This window comes from Telmatherina bonti (genome assembly GCF_933228915.1).
Source record: "Telmatherina bonti genome assembly, chromosome: 13".
NCBI lineage: Eukaryota > Metazoa > Chordata > Actinopteri > Atheriniformes > Telmatherinidae > Telmatherina > Telmatherina bonti.
The window spans coordinates 8,873,262-8,900,832 of NC_136611.1; the positions used below are offsets into that span (position 1 = coordinate 8,873,262).

At 39.4% G+C, this 27,571-nt stretch overlaps 3 protein-coding genes across 3 annotated transcripts in view; 2 read left to right on the plus strand and 1 right to left on the minus strand.

The window, feature by feature from the left end:
* Positions 1–629: 629 nt before the first annotated feature.
* On the plus strand, positions 630–15,157 carry vsig10 (V-set and immunoglobulin domain containing 10; the record flags this gene model as incomplete). The annotated part of the gene is made up of 9 exons (XM_079251218.1): positions 630–681; positions 751–1,059; positions 5,023–5,381; positions 7,809–8,001; positions 11,604–11,888; positions 12,072–12,188; positions 12,284–12,296; positions 14,823–14,965; positions 15,063–15,157. 9 exons carry the CDS (start codon positions 630–632, stop codon positions 15,155–15,157), a joined length of 1,566 nt encoding a protein of 521 aa, XP_079107344.1.
* A 3,777-nt stretch (positions 15,158–18,934) lies between these two features.
* Positions 18,935–25,120, plus strand: wsb2 (WD repeat and SOCS box containing 2). The gene is made up of 9 exons (XM_079251801.1): positions 18,935–19,015; positions 19,146–19,314; positions 20,960–21,162; positions 21,243–21,374; positions 21,997–22,097; positions 23,086–23,282; positions 23,419–23,508; positions 23,593–23,709; positions 24,684–25,120. The coding sequence occupies exons 1-9, from the start codon at positions 18,976–18,978 to the stop codon at positions 24,895–24,897; spliced, it is 1,263 nt and encodes a 420-aa protein (XP_079107927.1). The 5' UTR covers positions 18,935–18,975; the 3' UTR covers positions 24,898–25,120.
* Positions 25,121–25,852: 732 nt separating this feature from the next.
* The window catches only part of rfc5 (replication factor C (activator 1) 5), a gene marked incomplete at its 3' end in the record, with an annotated part of 5,836 nt that continues 4,117 nt past the window's right edge, over positions 25,853–27,571 (minus strand). Inside the window, exons 8-11 of the mRNA XM_079251790.1 lie at positions 27,458–27,571; positions 27,118–27,195; positions 26,060–26,114; positions 25,853–25,952 (exon numbers count right to left, since the gene is read on the minus strand). The exon at positions 27,458–27,571 is cut by the window's right edge and continues 16 nt beyond it. Coding sequence (XP_079107916.1) covers positions 25,853–25,952; positions 26,060–26,114; positions 27,118–27,195; positions 27,458–27,571 — 347 coding nt within the window. The remainder of the gene's footprint in view (positions 25,953–26,059; positions 26,115–27,117; positions 27,196–27,457) is intronic.

The window sequence follows — 27,571 nt, forward strand, 5'->3', positions numbered from 1 at the left end:
ACATGACTACATGGATCCAAAATTTGATTAGCTTATTAACAATATTGACAATCAGTTGAACAGATGTAGCAAATAAAATAGGCATGTTTACCTTTAAATATACAAATCCGTTATGAACAAATGAGTGATATCCGTATATGTTGCACAACATCTACCTGTATAGTCAGGGGGAAAAAAATTGGATTAAACTAGTAAAACTAACTTTCTTCAGTTTTTATGTGATCTTTACATTTGGGTCAAATGGTGATCTTGGCCATTTTTAATTAATGTATTTGCACAGAAAAAAAAAAAAGAAAAAAAAAAGAATAATAATAATAATAAATGTTACTGTACCTTTAAGAAGGTGAATTCAGGGTGTGGTTTAGTCACGCCTGGGTTTCTGGACCCGCATGCTTAGTAAACAAAGCACGTCCAGTGGTAAATCTGCCCTAGAGACCGAAACGCATCATGTCATACTGGTCACCTGTGCAGGTGTTCTAGTAGTTTTTCCTGTGGTTTATAATGGGCATACTGGTGACCAAGGCAGCTTTGTGTGTCTCAGCCAGGCTCTCATAGGTGGACTAGTCAGACAGGTTTGGACCAGGAACCTTTTGTTCAGTTATTTCTGTGGGCGATGTGGGAGAAGTAAGATGAATAAAGTCGCGACTTTGGCGCTTCTACTGGTGTTTTTAACTGCGACGGGTGAGTTTGACTCTCTCAGGTAAGCCGGAAAGTACTTCTGCGTTTATTTGACACTCTCTCTTGTTAAAGCAGCAGTTTCGGGTAACGTCTCCACCGAAACGCTTGTGACAGCCAACCTGGGCGACATCGTTTTACTTCCGTGTTACACTGCGGGTAACCAGACACCTTCTCGGACAACGTGGAGTAAAGATGGGCAAGAACTCCTGAGCGGCGGCGGCGCTTCAGCGACCTCTCCCGCCGCCGTACATCGCTTCACGCTGAATGGCGGGAATCTAAACATCCTGGACGTGACAACCCAGGATGAGGGGAGCTACCTGTGCAACTCCATTCTGCAAAACAATCGCAGCTTCCAGGCGCGCGTGCAGCTTCAGGTCACCAGTAAGTGTGTGTCTTTATGACTTAAATATAGAGCATCGTTAGAAAAAGTTATGGAGGCCGGTTGGTGACGAAACTGGTTCTTCAACATAAGGCAGGTCACGTGACAACAGGTGAGTCTTAAAGTCTGCAGTCAGGTCTGAGATACTTCTGATTTTTTCTTGTAAGATAAGATAAAACAGGCTATAAATGAGGGTTTCTTGCTGGTAATGTGAAGATGGCCCAAAAAGCATCTTCAGGTTTAAGAATAAATCAACTCAACTTTATTGGTGTAGGTCCACTTGACAACAATGTCATCTCAGGGCACTTTATAGAGCATGTACAAGGTACAGCGGGGGAGAAGAAAAAGAAAAAGAAACCATATAAAAAGGTAAATGTTTTTTACCTTTAAGTCTACTTTTTAGGCCACTGCTGAGAAATGGCAAACTTAATAAAATGGCATATACTCTGTGTGACCACAAGATTACATTAAAAATTGAAAATAAAAAGAATCAATTCAAAATTTGAGGGTCTTTGATACTGGTTTTTTTGTTGTTTTTAACAGATATACAATATTGTCCAACTCTTAATTCACAATTCCAACCGATACTGATATTTTTGGAGCAAGTTGTGCCAGACAAAAAAAATCAAAAGTTATACATGACATTTCTGATGTTTTTGTCATTTTGCTATAAAGGAAACTTAGCTGAAGAGTGTTATATAATTTGTTCATAATGTGTAAAGGTATCATTTAAAAAAAAAAAAAAAACGTACTGATAAGTGCATTTTAATGAAAACATTGACTTATAGCATTAGTAGGCCGATATTCTTGGACAGCTTTACTCAAAAATGAGAAGACAGGGGAAACATCAGGTGGCTGAAACTTGTTTAATGACAATAACAAAGTCGGCTTACCATCACCTTAAGAATATATGAATGGTAAAAGATCTGATTTCCTTGCAGAACCTGGAAAAACTAGTCCATGTTTTCCTCTTTAGTCAGCTTGATTATTCTAACAGTATCACAACGGCCGCTAATTCAGAACTTTAGCTGCTAGTCCAAGAAAGTGGACCACACCAGTCCAGTTGTAAGATCTTATCACTGACTGTCGGTCTGTCAGAGGACAGACTTTAAAGTTCTGTTTCTGGTCTATGAAACTGAGTGGTTTAGGACCAACAAAGATCAGAGACCTCTTGTCCCAGTATGAACGTACCAGACCCCCACAGGTCATGTGGATCCGCGGAGAAGCTGCATTCAGCTTCTATGCTCCACATGTCTGGAACAAACTCCCAGAAAGCCTCGAATCAGCTGAAACACTCGGAGTTAAAGACCCTCCTGCTGTATTAAGTTTTTTTTTTTTTTCTCTCCAGTTCAAATTCACCCATTTCTTTTAAGCTGGACTTTATCATGATTTAGTTTTTATCTAATGTCATTTTCTTTTCATTTCTTTGTTTAAAATGATGCTTCTTATTATCTAATAAATAGTCTCTGTGAAGCACTGTGAATCACCCTGTTGTTGAATTGTGCTCTACAAATAGACTTACCTTAAAAAGATGGAATTCTTGATGACAAAGCTGTGCTATTTTCTCCTAAGGCACTATAAGAGTAACTAATAAAGTTGCATGCTCAGTGAGCTCAAATACAGCACATGGCACCAAAGGGGGCAAAAAAAAAAAAAAAAAAAAAAAAAATCAGGCTAACCTTTATAAAACAGAGAGAATATGAATATTTCTTTGGAATAAGCTTCTGTCAAATCATTGTGCAAAATGTGAACATCATGTCAGCAGAGACAAAACTCATGTAATTTGGAGAAGTTTTGGACATAAGTTCAGCCAAGGTCTCCAAAATGACCCTTTTGGCACAGTTATGATGTAACAGAGCACACCATGTAACTTAAAGTCTAATGTGCCCACTACAGAAAATGGGATAAAATAATGTGATTGGTACTGGCATGATGTGGTCACTAACCTGCTTGTTGGTACTCTAGCAGCAGGAGTCCACTTCTGGGCCTCCGAGTGGAAAGCCTAGTCGGTGCTGTTGTCCAGGTCTTTGTTTGGAAAGATCTTTTATTTTTCCTGTTTTTAATTGAGTAGCTTTTTCCAAACACAAAGATGGAGTTGTTGAAAACAAAGGAGCTGGTCGTCACTTCCTGCCAGCTGAAGCTCATCAACTCAGATTGGAGAAGATGCTCCACCTCCCAGCCATCTCGCATACGATGCGTTCATGACTTCAGGATACCACAGTGCTGCTTCTAATACAGCTATGCCTCGCATTGACTGTTTCTCAATCAGGTTCTGCACACTTCCAAGTGCGGATTTGTCAGCTGCATGCATCATCGTGGCGCGCCAAGTGCTGTCCCAATTCAAACGAAGGATAAGAGAGATGTATCCTAAGCGCCCTCTCCTATCCCAGAATTCATTGTGCTCCTGATAGAAAAGAATGAGCAGCAGAGCGCCGGTGTAGGTACCACACCAGCCAGACCATTTATTTATTTATTTTTATGTATATACACACATATTTGTCCCAACAGACAAGCTGGGAGGACAGCAATAACCACAAATGAACTTCATTCCAGTTGTCCTCAGATGTCTTCGTCCCCTTTCATTAAAGAAAAGGCTGAATTTATTACAGTCACTCAATTAATTGGAGACTGAAATAAGGAACAATAATTAAAAATGTGCTAAATTATAATTCAGTGATATAAGACACTGTTTTGTCATTTAACTGAGTTAAAGAAGGAAAAAAAAACAAACAAACAAATCAGTCCTGGACAAATTAGAACACTTTTCTGATGAACAGTGGGACAAAATACCTGTGGACAGGTGCAGAAGTCTGACTGGGAGGAACAGAAAACACCTGACTGGAGTGGAAACATTATTTATCATGTTTGCTTTTTAAAAAAATCTTTCTCTTGAACCAGAATTAGAAAAAAAATGCAGTGATTTTCCTAAAATTTGTAGTTTATTGTTACTTTTGTCCATTTCAGTTAATTTCCCAGGCAGCTGTTTTTCTCCTTCTTTAACGGGAGACTATGAATACATATGAGGACGACTGTACATGTTTCTAACAAGGATTATTTTCCACTGAAGTTAACGTCAGCTTGACAGGATGATCTGTCAGCCAGAGGAGAGAACATCTGGTCCACCCGCCTCCTCCATGCTTTTAATTTAATCACATAGGAAAATTGCAATAAATAAAATTGAAATAACTGGCCCCATTTTCTGTCATTTTAAAAACATTTTCGTGTTTTCTTTGTGGAAAATGGGATCAGTAATTAGATAAACTTGGCATATGTAGTTGCTTGGCAACGGAGGACTGGCGCACTATGGGTAGTTCTTGTCCACTAGATATGCCGTCTCATTTTATTGGCAGGGAAGCGCACTTAGTTGTTTGCAGACAACTTCGTTAGAAAACTTCGTTGCCTACGCAGTCTGTGCACTTGGAGGTGTTCAGACCCTGAATTGAGACACGGCCATTTTCTCTCCATGAAACTAGCCCAGAGATTTAGAAACCGATTGTTACATGAAAATACTTCTAACATCACTGTTTGATATCTGTTATTCCCCCAGTAGGGGCACCTCACATTTTAACAGCTTGATGAATCTTTGCAGCTCAACAATTAACAATGTTTGTGGCTTAAACAAACCATAGTTGCAGCATTTCTGGCTGCTTTTTATGTCTATGGATTTAACAGACTTGTTATCATATTGGAGAATATTAACTGTACGTGTCCGTAGGAGCATGTCATTAGTAAAGTGTCTTCCTCTTCTGAAAGTGTAGTTTTCTTATGTGTAGTTTGAGTTATTAAACAGTAAAGTTTCATTTGTCAGATACTAAATTTTTCTATTAGCTCATCCAGTATAAGCAGTGCAGCTAAAACCACAACAGAAATTCATCACCATATATCTGCGTTTTGATTTGTTCTTGCTGTTTCTTTTCTTTCTTGCAGCATCTGTTTTTGACTAAACCCTCCTTTATTTCTTTTAGGTGGACCAGATCAGGCCTTGGTCTCCATCGATTCAGACAAAGTGCTGGACAACGGGACCTTCGTAGCCTATCGGGGCTCCTCGGTCTCCTTGAAATGCTCCACTTTATCCTATCCGTCTCAGCAGCTGAGCTTTGCCTTTAAAAGAGCATCATACAGCAACGACACGCTGGCTTCTACCTCCGAGTCAAATCTCACCTTCAAAATGGAGAACGTTCAGCCAAGTGCTCAAGGAGTTTACACTTGCATGGCTCTCAACACCGTCTCCAACAAGTCAGTCAACCAGAGCGCACAGCTGCTGGTATACTGTAAGTACAACGAGCAGAGCAGTGTGCTGGGACACTTCTGTGTGCATCCTTGTGTAAATGTAAATGTAACGGGACACGCTGATTGGAAATGACTCCATGCAGCAGCTAAGCTTTTTATAGGAAGAAATAAAAACTCACAATTAATTATTCACAGAAATCTCCAGCTTGTCTTTGAGGTTAATTTCTATGGAGATGGCGAGCAAGCAGCTGTGCGCCCACCTCAGAGCTCTCAGGTCCTGAGAGAAGGAACAGGGCCCAAAAACGCTTCTTTCCAGCTGGTTTGGTTCATACGAGGCAGAAGGAAGTTTTTCTGTGCTGTAGGTTTTTGTGGCCTGTGGACATGGCATAGCGGCGCTTATAGCGTCAAATCAGGACTCAGTGGAACGGCAGCATTACTGGCTGTGTTTAAACATAATTTATTAAGACTGTTTACATGCAGGGCTGGGGTTGTAAGAGAGAATAGATCAAAGATGAGGCATAGCTGCTGGCGTGTTGGAGGTGATGCAACAGCAATCTGGAGGAAGATACTAAGGAAACTATTTCTTTAGGGCTAAAACTTCATTTTAGCCTCAGGAGCCTTGTTAATGGAAAGAATAGAGCATATTTGCCTGGAAAATATTCATCAGTGAATAACAAGAGAGTTTTATAACTACATGAAATGCCTTTATTATGTTTTTAGTAGGGCTGTGACGATACGCTTTTGTCCCGATTTGATTCTGATTTTTTTAGGTGCCGATTTGATTTAAATTGCGATTCTAACAATTTGTCGATATTGCTGATTTTTGTAGATTAAAAACAAACAAAAAAAATGTACAAAACTTTTTTTGCTTGTCATTTCACTCAGGAAAAAACAACACAATAGCCAGACATTCATTCTGCTGCAATAATGCCCAAGAAGACAAGTTAAAAGATAAATAAAAATTACAAACATTTTCTAATGGATTAATTTTATTTATTTGAAAAAAATAATTAAAAAAAAAATTTTTTTTTAAACAAAAAAATTATTTTAAAATTATGAAGCAAAATATCCAGATTTTTTATTTTCCCACCACTAGTTTTTAGTATTAATTTTAACTTCTGTTATCACTGTAACGTGAAATGACAAGAATCTCAGCACTTGCAGGCGATTTTAAACAACATCAGTGCACGGCGAGCTTTTGCAACATCACAAATCATTAACTCCAGGGACTTCAAACCACTCCTTGAGGGCCAATGTCCTTCAGGTTTTGAGATGTTTCCCTGCTTCGAAACACCCAAGTCAAATGAATGTTTGTGCAGAAGCCGCAACAAGCTGCTGGATCCATTTCATTTGAATCATATTTGTTGGAGCTGGGAAGCAAATGAAGCCTTTAAGACAGTTGTTGTGAAAGAGTGAAGAATATAGAGTTCTTCATAGTTTTATCTCATCTGTGGTAATACTCCATCTCATGTTCAGCCGGAGTGATTGCGTTGCCGTGGCGCTTTCCACTCGTGATTGGATCCCCTGCCGTGGATCTTAATCATCAAATGTGCGTTCAGCCTCAGAGCCAGATCCAGAGGAGCAACATACTTTCTTTGGTTTACTCGTGCAGCTGTAGAATCTCACTGTGAGAAGTTGATCATTTGAAGAGATAACAAGCAGGTTTGCACAGTCATCTACATCTGACCCGTATGCAAACAGCTGCCATGTCATTTTCCTCCACCTTGTCCACTCTGTTGCCTTTTCACCAACATAGTCTTGACGCACAAAAAAAAAAAAGGCTTTGGTATTTTCCCACTTTGGTTTCAAAGTCAGTAAAATTGCCTAAAAATGTTTTTATTTTGAGTTTTAACAGCAGAACATTTCATGAGAACGAACAGATACGGTTTTGTGGTCCCCCTGTTTGTTTTTAACAGCTTGGTCGGCAGATTAAATGAACTCTGACAATGACTTGCTACACATATCCTGACTGGGGATGCACATTAGAAAACGTTCAGATTGGCATAAAAAAATTAACAGACACATTGTTTTAAAATGTGGCTGACAGAAAGTAGTGGACATGTAGGCATCTTCATGGCCTCAGCTGAAGGGTAAATGACCACTACTACACCCTGTCCCTGCAAACAGAGAGGAATGACCCAGGACACAAACAGGGGGCTGACATTTTAGCACAGTTTGACTAAAACATGTTTGTTTTCTGTGTTGCCACGCTTTGAAATGACACGATCTGGATGGTTAATTTCCTGTCATGTGACTTCTCTACATGTAAATGAGCATGTTTTACTTTATGACCTCCTTCCAGGTGATGATCTTGCCACACTTTTCAGAAATTAGGCTAAAAATTGACTTGAGTCAGAAGAGATATGTACAAACACAAACAGTGCTTTTCTCTTCACACACACCTTTTCTCTTTTTTTTTTTTTTTTTTTTTTTTAAATTGATGGTTTTGTCTTGACTAGATGTTCCAGACACACACCCTGACTGCAGCTGGGAGCCAACACACAACACCTCCCATATCCAGTTCATCTGCTCCTGGTTTGGAGCGTATCCCACACCAAAGCTTCGTTGGGGCAACAATGGCGCGTTCCAGGAGACGGACCGCCTCACGACAACGATGAACCGCTCCCAGCTGTCCGACGGGCAGATCCTGAGCTGCACGGCCCAGCACCAACTGCTCGCTGCGGAGGAAGAGAAGTCGTGCTCGTTTACCCTGAGTAAGCCTGAGACGCGTGACTTCTGAATCTTTCATGTGTTTCCAGCTTAGAGGCCACTATTGTCTGCTCTGCTGCAATGGCTGACATCGTTTCTCTGCTCTTCGTGTCTAAATAACCTCTGAGGGAAAGTTATTTAGCAGTTGATAGATTTTGTTTTAGAAAATGGGATTAAAAACAAAAAATAGCAGCAGGATTTATTTCAAAAGAAACGTTCTTATGGTTTCTAAACTAAACTATAGTTTGTTGATAATTTGACATCCTTGTCCTTCCTGTAGTTTCTTTTTATTCCTTTATCTAATCTTTATTTTGGAGCTGCACGTGTCTTTGCTGCTCAGAACTGAACCATTGAAGGCAATACAAAGGTTTTACACATGGGGACACAATGACAATCAAAAGGTCCTCACCAGGTCTTACAAGTAGGTGAATGAACTTGAGATCATCTCCGTCATGTGATGTTTGATGTTAAACCAAAATATAGAAGTGATGTGTGGGAAACTTTGCGGCTTTGTTATGAATTTGTAAGATATTGTGTGGAAATGTAGATGTGACTGATGTGACCATTCGCTCAAATTCAAACACAAGATGTGAGATGAGTGTGTTTTCCGTGGATAAGCACATGTTCCATGGAAGTATTACAGGCTACTTTTCATTATGAACATCCAGCTCATTTGACTTTCTTCAGCTTTTTCTTCAGACTCGTTCAGAACGAACTTGTCAGCAGAAATGAGCTGAGTCTGAGCTCTGAACATCTATCAGTTCATTCTTCTTTTACTTCTCTCTCAAAGACTTTGAATCTGTGCTAATACAGCTAGAAATGTGACTCAGATATATGCTAATGTTTAAGCTAAAATGAGGCCATTGAATATAATTCCATTCTTTGCAGAAGCCTTGGAGGTTATCCTGAATGTGGGATTCAAATTAAGCGTTAATGTCCTCGCAGACGCAGCTCCTGCTTCTCGTTTTCATCACATAGTCATCAGTTTCTCAAATGTTCTTCGCAACCAGTGAAAATGATCACCTGTTATGCTTCAGTTTACCGTAAAATAGTACAATCTGTCGAGCCATATCGAGACCGAAACAAATCGTCTTTCCACTAAACAGTCAAATCTCTGGATGTTTGTGGTGATTTTTGTGCTTCTTCATCCTTTCATACGACTTATCCAAACCTAATATGAGCATTGCATTACCACATGAGAAATGCTAAGCATGAACTTGCATGCATGTTACATATTTTAGTTGAAAGATATTTTAAGTTCACACATAATCTGGTAAATAAGTTGGGCGATGAAAAGCGCTGCCTTGCTTTCGTGCCTGAGAAGGTCGAGCAGATGCTTCACTAGCTCACATTTTGAAATATTTTTGGGTGAGACACTGAACTCAACATTGCTTTGGATTTATTTATTGGTGTGTTATGGAGTAAAAGTGACAAAATAAGAAAGAAAAAGACTGAGTGGATGGCAGATGGGGCTTATTGAAAAGCTAGATATTAATTGCACATGTTTCTCACTGGTTCTGCATTAAAACTGAGCATTAACCAAGTTTCCATCACTTGGCTTATTTGTTAGTCATACTGAATTTGAAGCTTTGGTCTATAAAATGCTCAAATAATTAAATACTTGCAATATATTTTCAGGACAGATTGCCTTAAACTCTCAGCATTTTATCTGTGTGGTTCCCCACTGCTGGCTCGATACTTTACTGGACTTCTGCTTTAACATTGTGGCGAAACAAACTGCTTCCAAAAGCATCAGCATGTCATCTAAAGTGTGCGAGAAAATATGCTTTGTGGGAGGAAGAGTATGCTGTAAACAAATGCACCTCCTCCCTTGTAGATTCCTGCAAACAAAAAAAAGAAACTGCTCCCTTTCTCTTGTGTAGCTGAACTCTGAGTCATAAACCTGAGAAAACTGATTCAGTTGTGATGTTCATCAAATGGAGCCTAACTTGCTGTAAACACACAAGCTTGGTTGCTTTTAGATTTTATATTCTGAATTGGTTTGCTTGGTTGCTGAAATTCAGTTGCCGCTGCAAAATCCAGCTCGACAAGAGGTTCAGGGGTTGTGTGAGTCCATGGTGTAAAGGTTATCCTTGCATAAACACTTTATCTGCTTTCCCTGGTGGGTCCTAAAACCTGAACACAAGGTGTGTCTTTTCTCAAACGACAGCCGAAGCCTTACGCTCTTGTGTAATCGTGTAACGCGTTTGCTTTTGTTTGTGCCAAGCTGTAGTGTCAGAGGAAGTTAACTTGTAATGTTTGTGCTTGCGACCTGAGGAATGAAATAAACCTTAAACTGCAGCCATTCTTCATCCCACTGCTGCAGGATTTCTAACCATTCAGCTGCGGATTCTGACTTCTATCATGATCGTTTCCTTGTGGAACCTCATCTGTCAGCATCCAACATGTTTGCATTGGAGAAACTTGTCCTTGTGGGAAGTTGTTCCCAGCGTCTTTGTTGACTCCAACCCTGTGGATAAATCTTGCGTAACACATGAATAAACCTGTGGTTTTCTTTTTTTTTTTACTTTCATCTCCAGCTTGGAGGAATGTTAAAACTTCCTAAAAGCTCATTTCTTCATATATAGTTGGCTTATTTACTGAAAATTGAACACAGCTGTGTTATGTGTGGGCTTTTTTTCACCTTTTCACTGTTGTGTATTATCCAGTAAGTGATGCTCACACTCCCACTCCATCCCACTAGAATGCAGTACTTCCAATGAGGCGACCAGCCGAGATGAGATTGTTAGGCTTTATTTTCTTCTGTTAGAAAACAAAAGAGGCATGTTTAGACATTCTTTCGGGTATTTCCTCAAGAGACAAGAGTTAGCTGAGAAGCTTAGTGTCATTTTTTATGTTTTTACACTAAATAAAAGCCATCTAGTTAAGTAACCCCTGTTATGCAACATTATTAGTTGGCTAACATGCAGGGGGATGCTGTCCCTGTTTTTAAGAATCGACGAGGGCACACCACCTGAGTTGTTTCCTTGTTATAAAAATACTTTATTTTTCCTTGTGCAGCCATATTAGAACAGAGATTCAATTCAATTCAACTTTATTTGTAAAGCGCCACGTCATAACAGTGTTGTCACAGGGCACTTTACCTACACAAATCAACATACACATCATTTCGAGCCAATTCATACATATCCTATAATAGAAACCAACCGATTGCATCGAGTCATGACTTCGATCCAATCCCCCATCCTGAGCTGCACGAGGCGACAGTGGGAAGGAAAAAACTTCCCTTTAACAGGAAGAAAACCTCTGGCAGAACCAGGATCAGGGAGGGCAGCCATCCGCCTCGACTGGTTGGGGTGGAGACGACAGGAAAGACAGAACAACATGTACAACTGCACTTATTCAGGAAGACCTGCGGAAAAAAGTTAGAGATGGCAATATTGGCGTATATTTATACATTAATATATTAGAGTAATGGAGCGAGGTACTTCTCAGTGGATCAGGTAACGTCCTCATTGCTACATAAGTAATGGTTGGCTAGACTACCCATAACTATAAGAGCAATGAGCATAACCTGGACTGAGATGTACACCCTGAATCCATAAAAAGCCTCTTTAAATGGTATTTTCCCCTTTTCCTCTCTTAGAGTCTCCACGCCCCCAGGGTGATCCAATGGTCACAGCTCTGGAGGCAACTACCATAACTTTGACCTGCAGTGAGACCACATCCATCCCTCCTGCTAACACCACGTGGAGAAGAGGGCTGCAGCAGGACATGATCGTTACCGGCTCTAAATACGCCCTGACGGAGGATGGCCCCACCCTCAAACTGACCATATTCAACATCAGCAAGGATGACGAAGGAGCCTATTTCTGCCGCAGCGAGAACCCGTTGGCTGTCGGAGAAGTGGAAGTCTACCTCACTGTGAAGTGTGAGCTTGACTCGCATGTACATAGCAATGTGCTTACTGTTGTGGGGTGAAAATGTAAACTAAACCTTAAGTACAGGATCTAAAAGCTTGTTGCGACAGTTCCAACACTCGTCGTCTGGAATGCTGATAAACATGCTGCTCCGCCTGTTTTCTGTTTCCTTATCATGTCCTGTGTGCTCTCAGCTGCGTCCTCTGCTTACACCGGAGCGATCCTTGGCGTCTTCATCGCTGCACTGATTGTGGGCTCAGTGGTAATTGTGGCAAAAACACTTTACTCCAGTCGACACAGAATCTGTCTCGGTAAATTCTGCTCATCTTTGCAGCATAAGATCATAACTCACATATGTATTATTTTAGAAAGCGACTAATACTAATTTTATCATTCTTCATTTCAGGAGGAGGCTTCGGGTGAGTATCTCACATTTTGTGCTTATTTCATTATTTTTCCACATCCATACAATTAGAAATTATTAAAAAAAAAGAACTTGTTTTAGGATCTGGTATGTACGATATTAGAAAAATTGTGAAATAAATCATCTTAAGGAATAATACTTGTGTTGTAGATCCTAAGTTAGAAGCCGTTTAGAAGCATTGATTTGTACTTTCTCAACTGCATAACTTTGTGAAAACACTTTTTTTTTGGACCTGAACATCGCCTGCTTGCATCATGGTAAAAGAAAATATCGTAAAGTTTGAGAAGAACTCAACAATATTAGTTACAGAATAAATATGAAGACACAGATTCGGCTAACATAGCACTGTGTTATGTTTAATAGAATGGATCAGAGGTCTCCTATGAGTTCTGCAATCCAGCAGGTTTTCCATGTATTCTTATTCCAACACAGCTGAGTAAAATTAGTGATTGTTTGTGCAGAACCTGATTCACCTGAGGTGTGTTGAAGCAGAAATACATGGGAAACCTGCTGGATTGTGAACCTCGTAGGACCAAGTTGGTGACCTCTGGGATCGATGTTTACAGCCGGGTAATTCAGCTCGGTCCCACGAAGGCTGCAGACCATCCAGGTTTTCAGCACATCCCTGCAACAACACACCTGACTCAGATTAATGAGTCGCTGTGCAGAACTTCATTGGCTGCTGGTTACATTTAAGTTGGGTCAGGTGTGTTGAAGCAGGGATACATTGAAAGCCTGGACCGAGTTGAATAACCCTGGTCTACAGGCAGCAACTGAATGTTGGCACAAGGTGGAAAAAGATGGGGAAAACTACTATTTACTTTGATAGTTGTTTTCAAGCGTGTTGGGAATTGGAGGAACTTACTTTAATATGTTGGATAAATATTCCATTCAGACTAAATGGAGTCTGGAAAAAGAGTTAAAAACCTGTCCAGTGTTTCCACAGGGAAGCACAGTGGTGTGAGTGTGATGGTATGGGAAGCTGACAAAATCAACCTATAAACTGTTGGCAGAGGAGGATCTAACCTGTGACATACAACAACACATATTCATGATTCTCTGTGATCATTTGGAGTGGAAAAATTTGATAAATAGCATTTAGTTTCTTTTTAAATGCAAAATAAAAAAATGCATGAATTTCAGTCTGATCCTTTAAAACAAACTGATTCTTATTTCTATAAGTTTTCTATTGATTACTGAAAGATTTACTGATTAATCAGTTTAGATGGTTAAAAAAGGCAACTGTCAACATCAATGTGGCACCAAACCTCACCTCCTCCTGGTGTTTTATAAAACAGGTGATGAGGGGCACGTTTGCCTTTAGTACTCTTAGGTTTTACATTCAGTTGCATGTTCTCAAATCTGGTTGCAAAAATGAAACTTCATGATCCGAGCCAGGCGCTGTTTGGATGTATCAGTGGGAGTAGCCGTGTTATCTCCTTGTCTCAGGAATTAGCAGTTAGGGTGTGTGTGGGAGATGTTGCCGCCCCCTTCTAAGAAAAGAAAAACTTCCAAGAAAACCTGTAAACGATCTCCTCTTTTTACATACTGTTTTCATTGAATGAGTGGATCAAAAAACCTATTTGTTGCTTCAGTAAATATAAAAGTATGTATTTATATGAAAATATATGTTTATGTGTCATACATAAAGGGAAAAGATCAGTGTGTCTTTGTATGTTTACTATCTTTAATTAGCTGAAATGAGTGTTTTGTTTATATTATGCTGGAATTAATGTGCTAAAAACAAGCTGTCAGTGTATATATTGGTATGTATTCATAAACGTGTGTCATTGATGATGCAGCCAGAGTTAGGTGCAGTTTGGCATCTAAAGAATGCTTCAGTGTCAGTGTGATTGCATGGTTTTTAATGCTTCCAGCAGGCAGATACTGGACGGACACCAACGCATTTATGGTTTGACCAAACTATAAGCTTGAAAAACTAAACTATATTCACTTGAAACATTTTAAAATGAATATTTAAAGCAAATATTGACCCTACAGTATCACTTCAACACCACTATAAGACCAAGTGAATAAAATAAAATGCTTTTCTTTTTGTCAGCGAAGCTGATGCAGGTTGGTAATCTGGTGTCTTTTAAACAATCACATGTTTTTAGGAGCTCTGTGGGAGCTTCTGAGTTGAATTTATTTCCAAAGCAGAAAAAAGTAGAAAAAAATGGTAACTTTGTTCATTCACACCCATGTTTTCTGGCTAGTGATATTGTTCTTTGCTGCTTTTTTTTTTTTTTAAAGAGAATTCCAACATTTCTGTGGCGGTTGCTACTGACAACTGCTATTCAGCTGAGTAGTGCCATGGTGTGTCATGCACAGGCCTCCTACAGCATGCACATTAAGTAAAACAGGCATTACCTAGTTGTTTGTGGCCATTTAAACCTCCTGGGAATGGGGTAAACATACCGGAAAGCAGCTAATTTTTGATGATATTGGTGGAAAAGAGGATTTATTAACATGCTTCTTGATATTAATCACCTCTCTGTCTTGTAACTTTTTGACTCTTTAGGCAAATGGAGCAGGAAAGGGGAGATGTGCTGAGTCTGGTAGACTCGGATGACGAACAGATCTTTCAGGACGCCGTTCCTCGGCTGCCTCCATTGACAAACAACCACCACACCACGCTTGTCCAGATTCACCGGATACCATCGAGTATGACATCATTGTGCAATTTTAACTGGTTCTCCCAGACTGAAGTGTTTGGAAGTATAATGGGTGGCAATGTCCTTTTTTTTTTTTTTTTTTTTAGGTGATCATGATGATACAGAAATTACTGACACAAGCCCGCAGCAGCAGGAAGACACTGAACAGACAGAAGAGCCAGATGATCTTGTAATGTTTTAGGTACTGGGTGTTTTGAGACTGTTTTCATTTGAGCGAAATGCATTTTGCTCCCAGTGAGAATGTGAACTGACTTGGTGGAAGATTTATTGTTTTTTTTTTGTTTTTTTAAACAAAAATTTTAAACTTATTTTTATGATGAATTTGTACAGAAGTTTGAAAGCGTGAGACTAACACAGTAAATATATTTGCGGAAACAAATTGGAATTTGCCTTTTTCTTTTTTTTTTTTGCCTCCATACTGTTGCATGTACCCTCAGACTGCTGAAACATTCAGAAGATTTAACTCGCTCTCTTAAGGTTGTTCAAATCCAAGCGCATTTATGGAAAACCAAGCTGGTTGTAGGGCTGCACAGTGGCGCAGTGGTTAGCACTGTGGCCTCACAGCAAGAAGGTCACTGGTTCAATCCTTGGCTGGTTTGGTCAGTGGCCTTTCTGTGTGGAGTTTGCATGTTCTCCCCGTGTATGCATGGGTTCTCTCTGGGTACTCCGGCTTCCTCCCACCTTCCAAAACACATGCATGATAGGTTAACTGGTCACTCTAAATTGCCCCTAGGAGTGAGTGTGAGCGTGAGTGGTTGTTCGTCTCTCTGTGTGTGGCCCTGCGATGGACTGGCGAGCTGTCCAGGGTGTACCCTGCCTGTCGCCCAAAGCCGGCTCGGATAGGCTCCAGCTTCCCCGCGACCCTGAATTGGAATAAGCAGTTCGGAAAATGAATGAATGAAGCTGGTTGTAATAAAAACCTCTAATGTAAAAGTAAAACTGTGCACTCACTGGTCATTATATACAATACAATACAACTTTAATTATAACGCACTTTAAAAACAACAGTGTTGACCAAAGTACCACATTGTGGGGGAGTTTAAAAAAAACAAAACAAAACAAAAAAAACTAGAATAAATACAGAATGACAGTTTAAAAGTTACAGTCATCTAAAAACAATCAAAAATAAAATTAACCAAATTTAAAACAATCAAAATAAAATCAGATCTAAAAAGTCCACTTATTGTGCAGAAAAAGCTCATTTAAACAAACGGGTCTTCAGTAAAGATTCAAAAGCAGATACAGTGGAGGCCTGTCTAATGTGTAAAGGAAGCTCATTCCACAGTTTAGGTACTGAAACCTCAAAGGCCCGGTCCCCTCTGAGCTTCCGTTTCGTCCTCGGTGCAGACAGAAGTAGTTGGTCTGCTGACCTGAGAGACCGAGAGGGTTTGTAGGGATGGAGGAGCTCAGAGAGGTACCGCGGGGCAGCACCATTCAGACATTTAAAAACAAATAAAAGCAGCTTGAAATGGATCCTAAAGTACACGGGCAGCCAGCCTATATAATAGGTGCACCTTGCTAGTACCAAGCTGGACCACCTTTTGCCATCAGAACTGCTTTAATATGTCATGGATAGACTCAACAATGTGACTGAAATATTCCTGAGATATTTTGGTTTATATTGATGTGAAGCATCACACAGTTGCTGCACATCCATGATGAGAATTTCCTGTTTCACCACATCTAAAAGCAGCTCTGTTGGATTAAGATCTGTTACTGTGGAGGCGGTTAGAGTACAGTGAACTCATCGTCATGTTCATGAAACCAGCAGATTATTTAAGCTTTGTGACATGGTGCATTACCCTGCTGGAAGTAGCCTTAATGGGATGGACGTGGTCAGCAATGATATTGTGGTAGGCCGTGGTGCTAAATGTGGTCGTAATGGACCTGAGAAAAACATGACAGCTCCACCAGCAGCCCGAACTGTTGATACTGGTGGGTTTTCTGCTGTTGCAGCCCATCTGCTTCAAGGTTGGATGTGTTGTGCATTCAGAGATGCTATTCTGCATAACTTTGTAATAACCTGTGTTACTATTGCCTTCCTATCCATAAAAAATCAAACATTTTCCCCACAAATCCTGAGTTTGATCAAAAATTAGTCTAAATGCAACTTAAAGATCATGATTTAATATATACTATGCAATAAAGTATTCTTGGAATAAAACTGTCAAAGCGAACACTACTGTTTTCACATCACAGTTATGATATAGCTTCACTGAGCTGATTAAATTAAACTGAAATCTTATTTTAAGAAATGTTGTGTTATTCTTTTTTTTCTTACAGGTTAAAGCAAGTCAAAACATTTGTGACACAATTTATTGAATTTATCGTACAGCTAAAAGATCCTCTATCAAGCCAAACCTGCTTGAAATGGAAGTTTTCTAAGCTCAGACATAAAGTATTATACTTAAAACACGTGGTGCATCTATTTTTAAAATTAATACGCAAAAAAATGTGAGGTTCTCTTTTCACTTTTCTATCATTTATATTAAATAGTATCATATTAAATATATATTATTTAATATTTAAATATTAAATAATAGTCATGTCATGTAAAAAAGAGGAAGCATTCAAAATGTTTAAATAAAAAACTTATCTGATTAATTCTTGAGAAAACGTCCTGAAAAGTATTCCAACAAATTCATCAGATCTGATTCAGGCATAAGTCCAAAGATCCTGAAGGTGAGTTTTTTTTTTTTTTTTTTTTCAATAAAACAAAACAAGTAAACTACTTCTGATTCATCAAGGAGCTTTTTTTCCCCTCATAAAATGTAAAGAATTCCCAGTGAGAATTAGAATCAATAATGTTTTAAATACTCCCAAGTCAGAACTTCTTTTTTTTTTTTTAGGGCTCCCCTGCAAGTTTAATGTTTCCCTGCCCCAACGCACCTGACTATGATGTAATAATGACTCTGCACAATAGCTTATTGTCAAGGTCTGCCAAACATATTGACTCGTTTATCTGACTCAGCTGTGGTGCAGCAGGAAACATCCAAAACCTGCAGGACGGCGGCCCTCGAGGACACACTTTTTTTAAATAAATCCACATTCTTTTAAACTTCACTGTCAAAATATGATGGTTCACCTTTCCAAAAAAATAAAGCATTCTTGTAAAAGTGATCATAATGATAGGATTGAGAATAATGTCTAAATGTAATTACTTTTACATAAATTACATGAAAACCATTAAATAAAAATTTAGATTCCACTCATCTGGAGGATGACCGCTTTTATTGTTTGATTGATTTCGTACAGCATTATTTTTGCGTCAAAATTATTATTACTATTATTATCATTTATTTATTGATAGAGGAACAACCCCTTGAGATGCACCATCTCATTTTCAAGGGGGTCCTCTAAATAAAAGTAACACAAAACAAGAGCAGCAGCATCTACAAAAAAAAAAAAAAAAAAAAAAAAAAAATTTACAAACAGGAAAAAAAAAGTAAATAGATAAAATGTTATTTATGTTCCATATGTCTTCTTCAAATCGTCTGTATTAATGTGCGTAATTAAATTAAGAAAAACTTAACAGAAAGCTGATTAAATTTGATTTAAGTTGAATTTATTTGGTTACTTTTTCTTGCTTAAGACAAAAAAAAAAAAAAAAAATCGGATCTCTCCCTCTCTTTGTTTCCCAGACACAATTAGTTTCTGAACCCATGAAACAATGAAGGGAGTGAAGAACCAAAGGACGTTTTAAACCTCTTGGGGGGGGCGTGGTTAAGGCTCACAATGGTTACGTAACCGAAAGACAACGTGACGACGTTGAGGAATCCTGCAGCCAATCGCACGGAGCGACTCAGACGTCAGGAAATCAGCTGAACGCTTCGTACATTTTTCACATAGCGAACACCTGATATCAGAAGCGGAGGAGTGCCGTCTCCGCGCGCACGGAAGGCATCGTATCCTCGTGCCTTCGTGTTCATGGACGGCTGCTATCACAACGACAGGACGGATTCTGGACGGGTTTCCTAAAGGCGATGTGAGAAAGAGAAGATGTGCTCCACGGACAGCAACGCGGAGCTGCAGCCGACCTGTAAGGATATATCTAGATAAATACAGGAGAGATGTTGGAAACGACCTGCAGTCCGAGCCAGTGAAGCATGAACTGGTCAAACATTGGTTTAGTGCCGTTTTTTATTTCTCTTTTCTCCGTCCTCCCCCAGCGTCTGACCCGGCGCTGCTGCTGGAGCTGAAGACCAGGCGCCCCCCGTCCCTGCTGGATCTGGCAGGATGCGAGACCTGGAGCGTGGACTTCTCCCCGGACGGAGCTTGGTTCGCCTGGTCCATGGGACATGGGATAGTCTGGGTGGTCGCCTGGCCTCTCGACTCCGAGTAGGTTTTGTTTGTTTTTTTTACCTGTGCATTTAATCCCGATGTGATGCATTCAGGTGTCCCTCGTACGTGCGGACGTTTTGTTTCTAGAAATATAGAAAGACTTAAAACTCTTCTTCTCTTGCATAAATGATCAACACTTTGGAGATAAACACTGAAACTGCTATTGGTTTAATACCATAAGGGAATAGATATATTATCTATTGTATCATTACCTCTTTACTATAATTGAGCTGCTTTGACCGGCCTTGACCTCACCATATGAAGACATGTCCAGGCAAACTGCCTGTCATTCAGCCTCTGCTGCAGTTTTCACCTTGGCAGCAGTGGAGTGGGAGTTGCAATAAAATAGTCTGAATCTCAGCCTGATGAAGACCAGGTTGGATCCAATTATTGACCATGAGTGTAAATTATTATTTTAGTGGATATGTTGCAGGATGTTTTTAGAAGATGTTTGGTTGTTCCCCAGTCCTGGTCCTCAAAAGACAACTGGACTAGGATTTAAAAAAAAAAAAAAAAAAAGCACTGGCTATCTGAATGTTCGTGCTCGACACAAGACCCCATCTGGACTGATAGAAACAAATGAAACTAAACTGAAATTGTTTTCTCTCAGATTTTGTTTAACCGAATGAGATTAAGTGTAATTTATGTCCATACGTGAACACGCATAAAGATTTTTTTTTTTTCCTTTAGTTGGCATAAAAATAGTAATTTTTATTTAAAAAAATGATTTTTTTTCATGTCTGTTTAAGTTTGGAAAGGAAAAAAATACCTCAAGACTGAATTCCATATTTTGTTTGTTTTAAATAGAGAAATCTTTAAAAAGAAACAAACAAAACAGAATTTAACATCTCAATGCAAATTGATTATATCGAAAAGATGGATTTCACCACCATCAATTTACCTCTTGGTTTTGCAACATTAGGACTATCTCCATTGCCTTTTTTTTTTTCCTTTCTCTTAAAAAAAAAAGCAAAAAAAGCAAATCAGTATGCAGCTAAACAAATACCAGGCACATGACAGAAAACAGCAATGGCTTACAGCAATATAAAAATACAGAGTTAAACAATTAAACCAAATTGAAAGCAAACAGCATCAATGAATAAAAAGTATGGACTTCATGCACAAATTTATTTTTATGGACAGCATGGATGGTCCTTCCTGAGGAAGAACATCTTATCTACATACCATGTTTTTGGCTCAGTCTGCATTCTTTAAAGTGCTTTTAGACCAGACACAGAGTCCAAAGTCACTCCTTTGGGTTTGCTTCTTGCATGGCAGCTGAGTGAGCTTCCATATGTGAACCAGAAGCATTTTGTGAGCCAAAGTTACTGTAAGTTCATTCAAAAGCAAAGTCATGTTAAAGCACATCCTGCTTTCACTGTGGTCTACACTAAAGGAGACTGAGGTTTTTTTCAAAATCCCTGCATCTTGAATGATAAAGCAAGAAAAAGCAGCATGTCGATGCAGGTGGACGTTTTCAGCTTCATTTTTTACCCCCAAGTAAAATGACAAATAATAAAAACAAGAAAGTCAGACTTTCCCAGTTTGGTGATGCAAGCACATCCAGCAGTTTTTATTTCATCAGAAACCCGCGCTGCTTACATTTGGTATCTGCATATTTGAAGCTGCTGTTCACCCACAGAGAGGCTCAGGATGGCGAGACTGATCGAGCAGACAAGAGCTTCAGTTGCGGCCACCCGGTGTGGGGCCTTGCCTTCGGGCCCAGACCTCCCAAAACAACCCCGTTGGCACGTCCGGCTAAAAAGGCACCAAAAGGGAAAAACAGTCTACTTCTGGCCACGGGCTTGGAGAACGGGGTGATAAAGATCTGGAATGTGTTAACAGGTGAGGACTGTGTGAGACGTCACGTGTGCTGCCAAGAAAAAACGCTTGCTGATTTCTTGTTACTACTGCTGTGTCTGCAGGGAATGCTGTATTTGATCTCCATGGCCATGAAGGCGTTGTGAGGGATCTGGTTTTCCCTCAGAATGGGACACTTACGCTCATATCGTCCTCTCGGGACAAGACTTTGAGGATTTGGGACCTTGCTCACAAAGGTGCGCACACAGTTGGCTTAATAATAAAAAAAAAAGATGAAAGTCAGTGTTCTGTACATAAATAAACCCCTTTTTGTGATATTTTCCATCCATCTTGAGATGCCAAACCACAGCTGTAGATATGATCCTGCTGTTGTGTTAAAAATCTATGCAATGTAAGGAGATTATTGTTACTTTTCATGCAGCACTCTTTCTGATGAGCAAGTCTACTTTACCTCCGCAGACTCTCCATTATCGCAGTACTGGGGAAAAAGTCTTGACCCAGATCTCATTTCTTTATATATTATTCAGAGAAATTACAGAACGTCTTGTTGCTTGGAGGCAAAGCAAACCACGAGTTGTTTTGCATGTTTTGGGTCTGACACTAATTACTTGCGCTCCAGTCATTATTTTGCAGGCGAGTCTTTGCAGCAGATGTTTAACAAACTTTCCTGACATCAAGAGTTCACTGTCAAGCTTCTGCAAACTGATCCTCAGACTGTAGCGTGGCTGCTTTCTGTGTGGTCATCATTTCCCATCAGCTTTATTCCCGTGAACTGAACAAAATGTTCCCCGTCTTTGCTTCAGGAGCTGATTATTCTGTTGTTTTTTTATTTTTTATTTTTTATTTTTTTTATTTTAGGTAAAAAGGTGCAGGTCCTATCCGGCCATAAAGACTGGATCAACTGCTGCAGCATCTCATCAGACTGCAGCATGATTGCTTCTGTTGGCAGATTTGACAGAGTGAGTTGGTTTATTGCAAATGCATGTTGCTTTCTGCTCAGGTCAGTGACGGATACCGCCGTAAAGAACTGCATTATTTTGCATAACTGAAAAAACTGAAGGATGCTATACCTACACACATATATATATATATATATATATATATATATATATATATATATATATATATATATATATATATATATATATATATATATATATATATTAGTATTCTTCATGTCTTTACAAGCTTGTTGTCACCATCAGCTTTGATGGGTTTTTTTTAAACTTCCACCAGTAAAACAAAGTATTTCTGCTTTTTCTTTGGCTTTAAAGACGTTCCCCTTTCAAGTGCAGAGATATTTATTGTTCCCAAGCAGAACAACATATTTTTATTTGCTTCTAAAGTTGTCATTTTCTGTGGAGCAGCAGAGAGGCTCCTCACACGCCAGTGAAGCTGCTAATGTAACACATGCTCTGTTGCAGCTTAAAATGATGTAATGCCAGACTGTAAGACCACAAGACGTGTTTTCAGTTTAATGCACGTTTCATCCTGCCCTGCAGAACATTACACAGAATCATATTACTTGATGTTTCTTGCGCTGTAACTGCTGAAGTGATTCCTGCTGTGAAGAATGATTTAAAAAAAAATACTTTTTTTTTCTTATTTTTACTCTGTGTTTTTGGACCACGTCTTCCTGGCGCGGCCCGGAGTTACATGACCTTTTTTGCCCTCGACCCCCTATGATCCTGCTGTATCTCGGCTCTTATCTATTGTAAGGCAGCGCTGGTAAACTAGCTGCATGGCCTAAGCTTAAGCTCGGCTCTGTTTTGCTCTTTTGTCATGAATGTTACATGTTTGTATGTCTGACCTTGGACGAGCTGGCTTGAACTCTGAATTTCCCTCCAAGGATGAATAAAGTATCTTTGATTTGATTTGAAAAACAACCATTACAGCAATACATGAAGACTCTCCAAGCCCATGATTTCTTTTTTGCTTTTTGATTAGATGGTATGTCTGTGGAGTCTACGGTCATATACATTTATCAGGAACCTGACAGGAGGGACCCATAAGACCCTGTGCCTCTTGTCCTCCTGTGACTTCTCACCAGACGGGGCGATACTCGCCACCGCAGCCTTCAGTGGCTCCAGCTGGTGGATCGACCTCTGGGACCCGTACACAGCAGAGAAACTGGCCACTCTGGCGTAGGTTTACTGCTTGGAATCACCTGAAGTGACCATTTTAGATGATTTCAATCTGAATTTCACCTTTCATGATGCAGTGTGATACCTCTATAACCACCTGTCATGTCTTACTTTGTGTTTTGCTATTTATTTGCAGAGACTACTTTGATGACTACGGGCAAAACCAAATCTCAGCAATACAATTCTCCCCCAACGGCTTGCATTTAGCAATTGTGACTGATGACAGGTGAGTGACTTCAAAAATGTGTTTATGGAATAAATATTTGACATCATGGACATGTAATTTTGGACAAATGTGTTGTGTTTGCAGAGCTCTTCGCATCTGGAAGCCGGGAGAGAGACGGATGACGATGCAGACAAGAAGAGACAGAGACTCTAATGGGCTGTGCTGCAACTATCATCCACAAGGGGGAGTTATTGCCACTGGGTAAAAATGACTGGATACTTCATTAACAGCATTTAATTGCATAGCATTAAATATGTTATATTCTTAATTATATAGCTTAATTCCTATTTTGTTGAGTTAAGCATCTGTTTTGTAATAAATACAAAAGAATTTGTTGGTCTCAGAAATGCTTAAGCAGCAAGTCAGAGCTTTTTGGTTTAAGGGCCGGCTCTGGGATGGTGTAGCTCACTTTCATTTTCCAGAAAACAAAAGCTTAGCCCCTTTTCGATGGAGGTGGAGCTGCTGCAGAATCTTAGGCTGAAGATTTCAAATATTGTGGCTTTTTTTTTTTTTATTAAATGCAAAATAGAAAACTCTTTAATTTGATGTAATTGCAGTGGATGGATGGAGGATTTCCTGTGCGAGTTTTTACCAGCTGTTCTGTTTAATTCAATTGAAAATACAGTAAACTGCATTTTTTTCCTTTTTCCTTTTATCACTTTAATTAAGACTTGAAGTGCAGTAAATACAAGGAGACATGTATATATCCTACAGCAGGACTTTATGGGTTACTTGAAAAGAAAGGGAAGTCTTAATGTCTCTCTAATGCAGTGTCATGTTTTTGCTGTAGTATTAATAATGAATATTATTTTTAAGATAAACCATGAAGCATTCCTGTTGGGCTTTTATAGTGATTGCTTTGGACTGATGTTCCTGCATCCATTCACTGCTCATGTCCAAAATCTGCCTGCTCATGTTTTCTCATCTAATCATCACTGTTGATGTGCAATGCAAACAGTATTTTATGCATCTAGAAGACAGGAGATTATCAGTGGGGAGTACATGTCTCTCTTCCATTAAGGAACTAAAATGAGTTGAAGTTCTGCCACTACTAAACCAACACTCATTATAAACAACGCTTTATCCTCTGTTGAAAAGATTTAACTTCAAGTTTATACGAGAAAAGCACCACGTTTTCTAAGAAACTACAACCAATCAAACCCATCTCTCTACAGAACCAGAGATGGCCATGTGAGATTCTGGATCGCACCCACGCCTGTGCCCAGCTTGTGCCACCTGTGCCGCTCCATCCTGCGCCACTCGATCTCCACGCACCAGATTGAAGCGCTGCCCCTCCCCAAAAGGATCCTCGAGTACCTCACCTACAAAAACATCCCTGAATGCCTCAAAACCTGCTGCTCCTCAGATGAAGATGACTCCGAGAGTTAAAAAAGTGATAAACTTTTAAAAAAAAAAAAAAAAGGAAAAAATCTTGACAAACACTAGTGATTTAAATGGCCTTTTTGTTTTCTAATAGATACTTTTAAAGCTGATCATAGAAACCACTTATAACTATAATCTATTTTAGATGTAACGTTCCTATGTTGATTCATGTATTGCACTACCGCTTTAATAAGGTGCATAATCCTAATGCTAATATCATTGACTTGAATATCACCATTTTATACTGCTAATTTATTGTGTAAATAGTAAGTATATGCATTTTTAATTCCTATGTTCATTATAAGAAAGCACTGCTGCTGTACCTGCACATGTTAACTTGATAAACTAGACTTGTAGGAAAATGTTTTATTAAACAGAATAAAACACATTCACATGTTCACCAATGAATTTTTTTTACACACATTTTCGTTGATGTTGGCGCATTTTTATGTTTCAAGTGCCTGAATTTGTCCTCTGTTTTGGACTCGGAGCCACAGATAGCTGCTTTCCATCTCAGATGTGATTCACTCAGATCGCTGCTGGCATTTGTTCCACGCATCCACCGCACTGTGGAGGGAATCGTGCATCAGAGGCCCAAGGACATGTATTTTCTACCCTAAATAAACGTCTAGTGATTCTGCTGATGACCTCTTGTTCTATTAAAGGAGAGTTTATCAGCATAATGGTTTAATAGCTGAAAAGAAAAGCAAGCTGTTCGCATCTCTTTGTGGCTTTTTTCCTCATGGTTCATACGTATATTTATTAATCTTCCCAAAACAGGCCAGTAAGATGCAGACATACTAATAAAAGAGCAACAACAGATTTCCACAATGTGACTTGAGCTTGTGATGCAACTGTACTCCAACTGGTTTTTCATCGTGGTTAACTGGTTTCTGCTCCACCGCTTATCTTAGCTGTGGTCTGAATGAACAAAACATCGTGTTGAGTTAAAGCGCGTCCTTTAAGAGGCCTCGCTGACCACTAGGTTTCTCACTGCCTGGAACGCTGCCACCATGGAGCTCAGCTGGATCTTCTCGTTGGTCCCTGAAGCGAGCCGGTGTCTAAAATGCACAAGATGGGTACAAAAACATTTTTCATCAACATGTCCATGCTTTTATAATACTAACATAAAATAATGCCATAAGTTGTAAGAGAAAACGTCACTCACTCTATGTCAGCTAATTTGATTAGCAGACCCATCCGAATAGCTGGAGGGAAGTCCACTTGGAATGGACGAAACAGAAGTTTAGAGACTAAAGCAAAATATGTTGCTAAAACTTGAAACCAGGTATTAAACTAATATGCCATTTTGTCCCTAATTCATCATCCTGCAACTTTATGAGAACCATATTTAGTCTCACAGGTGCCACATCTCCAACATAGAGGACTACAGGTAGAGATCAGAAGGTTCATACCTGTTAAACTAAATGCATCAAAATGAAGACATAAAAAAAACAAAAAAACAAAAAAAAAAACCAAATCTCATCCAGGAGTAAAGAAGAAACTAACCAATCAGCTCCGGAAATGTTCACTTTGTGGTTAACTTTCCAACTTAAATGAGACAATATTCATACTTATATGACACGCTTATCAGGGTTCAAAGTGCGACCAGTTTAAAGGCACATTCAGCCAAAAACTTAAGTGCAAATAACTTTGTTTTTGTATCTTGGTTGCATCTTGTGCAGCAAATATTTCTTTCATGCAGGACATTTATTTCCCTGAATGTCTCTGTGTGTATTATGTGTTCATTCCCTCCTTTCCAGAGCTCAGGGGAAAATGACACTATGATTCAAGGCCAATCAAAAGCAGAGAAGAGGTGGGTTTTCTCTTCTGATTGGCTCTGATGTACAGCTGCACAGTGCTGTTTCATTACACATTAAACATCCAGCATGACGAGGAAAAACAGCCGTCTAAACTGGACTCAGTTGTAAAATGATGGAATCTGTCTATATGTTGTTGCAGATTATCTACAATCATTTCAGAATTTGCATTGTGTCTGAGCAGATGAACAGGAAAAGATGGATGAGAGTTGAATGCATTTCAAAGTGAACTGAGGAGTCTCCAGAAGTTCAGCAGTGGATATGAGGCCAACGGACTACTTTAAGTTTATCATTTAAATATGTTTCATGTATACAGGTAAATGATCAATCAGTGTGAGATTTGCTGTTCCAACAAACATCAGTTATCACTTTACTGGAGCTTGAGGAAGCTGAAAATGTGCCTTACCTCGGTGAATGAGCAGATGCACCTCTGTGAGGATATCCTGCAGAGCCAAACCTTTTAGAGTCTTCAGCTCTAGGATTTCTGCAGCAGGCATGTCAAAGAATCCCAGAAGTGCAAACTGAGCTATTAGTGAGTCATGTTTCAGACTTTGATAAATCTAAGAAACTGAATTAAGCCAACCAGTTGCAGAATTTGAAGGAGTTATGATTTCTAGTATATTTAACAAAGATTTAGCCACAAAATAGCTTCTGCTAGCTTTCAGCTTTATCTGTTGATACAGGAATGACTGAACATACGGAGCAGGAAGCGTTAAGACTGGAAGACAAGCAGAGGCGAAGGATACGTTTGTATGCTGCTGTGAAGTCTTTGTTGAGGCACCAGTCGAGGATGTTGGCTATATCCGAGCGGAGGGGGTGGCCCGTGCAGGTGTACACAGTGTTTTCTGTGACCTTTCCGT

What these genes read in the sequence shown, in the direction of transcription:
- wsb2 (XM_079251801.1), top strand. Translation starts at nt 18,976, where the DNA reads ATGTGCTCCACGGACAGCAACGCGGAGCTGCAGCCGACCT. An exon ending in CTGTTGGCAGATTTGACAGA is followed by an intron (nt 22,098 to 23,085) that starts GTGAGTTGGTTT and finishes CTTTTTGATTAG; the next exon opens with ATGGTATGTCTGTGGAGTCT. An exon ending in GCAATTGTGACTGATGACAG is followed by an intron (nt 23,509 to 23,592) that starts GTGAGTGACTTC and finishes TTGTGTTTGCAG; the next exon opens with AGCTCTTCGCATCTGGAAGC.